The sequence below is a fragment of the Tiliqua scincoides genome, chromosome 6 (assembly GCF_035046505.1).
Source record: "Tiliqua scincoides isolate rTilSci1 chromosome 6, rTilSci1.hap2, whole genome shotgun sequence".
NCBI lineage: Eukaryota > Metazoa > Chordata > Lepidosauria > Squamata > Scincidae > Tiliqua > Tiliqua scincoides.
Window position 1 is genome coordinate 71,204,084 of NC_089826.1, and position 1,314 is coordinate 71,205,397.

The window sequence follows — 1,314 nt, forward strand, 5'->3', positions numbered from 1 at the left end:
CTTAAAGCCTTGTCTGCTTTTTGAAGAGAGAATCTGCTTGGATGTGGGTGGCAGAAAGACGTTAGAGGCTGCTTCTTCAGTCACTGAGACAACAGGCCTATGGGATTTCTCTCGGCCACACAGTTATTAAAAGAAAGGAATGAGAATCCCATTCCATCTTAGTAGCTGAACCAGAATTGGACAGTGATCAGAGTTAAAAGAATTCAGTCTCGATTCCCTTTAGTTCTTGCAATGAATGCGTATTTGTTGTGTATTTATTGAGAAAGAAAGTTTTGTTGTGCTTTTTGCATAGAAAAGTCTAATCGTGACTGGTCCTCCATGAATGCTAACAAACCGCGATCCTGCTTTTCATATGATGTGGCTGCTGCATTAAAGAAATGGTTTTGTAACGTCAGAGGAAATGCGGAATGGAGCTTAAAAGACTTTACACTCATTAACAGAAAAAATCTTCCTCCTGGCTCGTTTTCTTGCTTGATTCACAGCAGTTCTCACAGCACACTCAAACACCTGTTGTACGCCCCTGTTGCCAAGAGAGGAGCACTCCACATAGCCCTTTGCCCGGAGGTCTTTGGCCAGTTGCTTCCCAAGCACTGTGCTAATGCAGTTTGTACTATAAGGTCCCATTTCCCTCTGGTCAATCTGAGTAGCCACCACTAAAATTGGGATGCGAGGCAAATGGGTCCTGATCTCTGTAACCCATTTATTCCGCAAGCTGAGAAATGAATTGTGATTGGCCACTGAGAAGCACATCAATATCACGTCAGCCTGCTGATAGGAAAGGGGGCGGATGCTTTTGAAGGAATCATTGCCAGCTGTGTCCCAAAGGCCTAAATTAATCTGGGTGCCATCCAGGAAAACATCAACTCCAGTGTTTTCATAAACCGTTGGCCTGTAAGCGTCTGGAAAAGTCTCTGAGGTAAAACGCAACAGAAGTGCTGTTTTCCCAACAGCAGCATCTCCGACCAGAACACATTTGACTGAGTCCAACATTTCCTCAATGTCTGCTGATCCTAGAATGGAGTCTAGAGAGGTAGTTCCTGAATGCCTGGCACTGTGAATGCCATTCAGTAGGAACCTAGTCAGGCTTCTATTGCAGGTCTTGGTGTTTCACTCAAGGAGCTAACAATATCCTTCTCTCTTGCACGACTTGCCACACCAAACCAGTTTCCTGCAATGAAAAGAACACAGATGTCATTGTAGCAAGTCACAGATAATAAACCTGATCTTAGACAAAAAGCCAAGAAGAGAATACATTAAAAAAAACAAACTGGCAAAAACGTAAAAAAAATTGGCAAAAAAAAATTGAAAAAACTT

The 1,314-nt window shown here is 42.9% G+C and overlaps 1 protein-coding gene across 1 annotated transcript; it reads right to left on the reverse strand.

Moving 5' to 3' along the window:
- Window positions 1-203: 203 nt before the first annotated feature.
- Window positions 204-1,069, reverse strand: RHOH (ras homolog family member H). The gene has a single exon (XM_066632581.1). It carries the CDS (start codon window positions 988-990, stop codon window positions 415-417), a length of 576 nt encoding a protein of 191 aa, XP_066488678.1. The 5' UTR covers window positions 991-1,069; the 3' UTR covers window positions 204-414.
- Window positions 1,070-1,314: the final 245 nt, after the last annotated feature.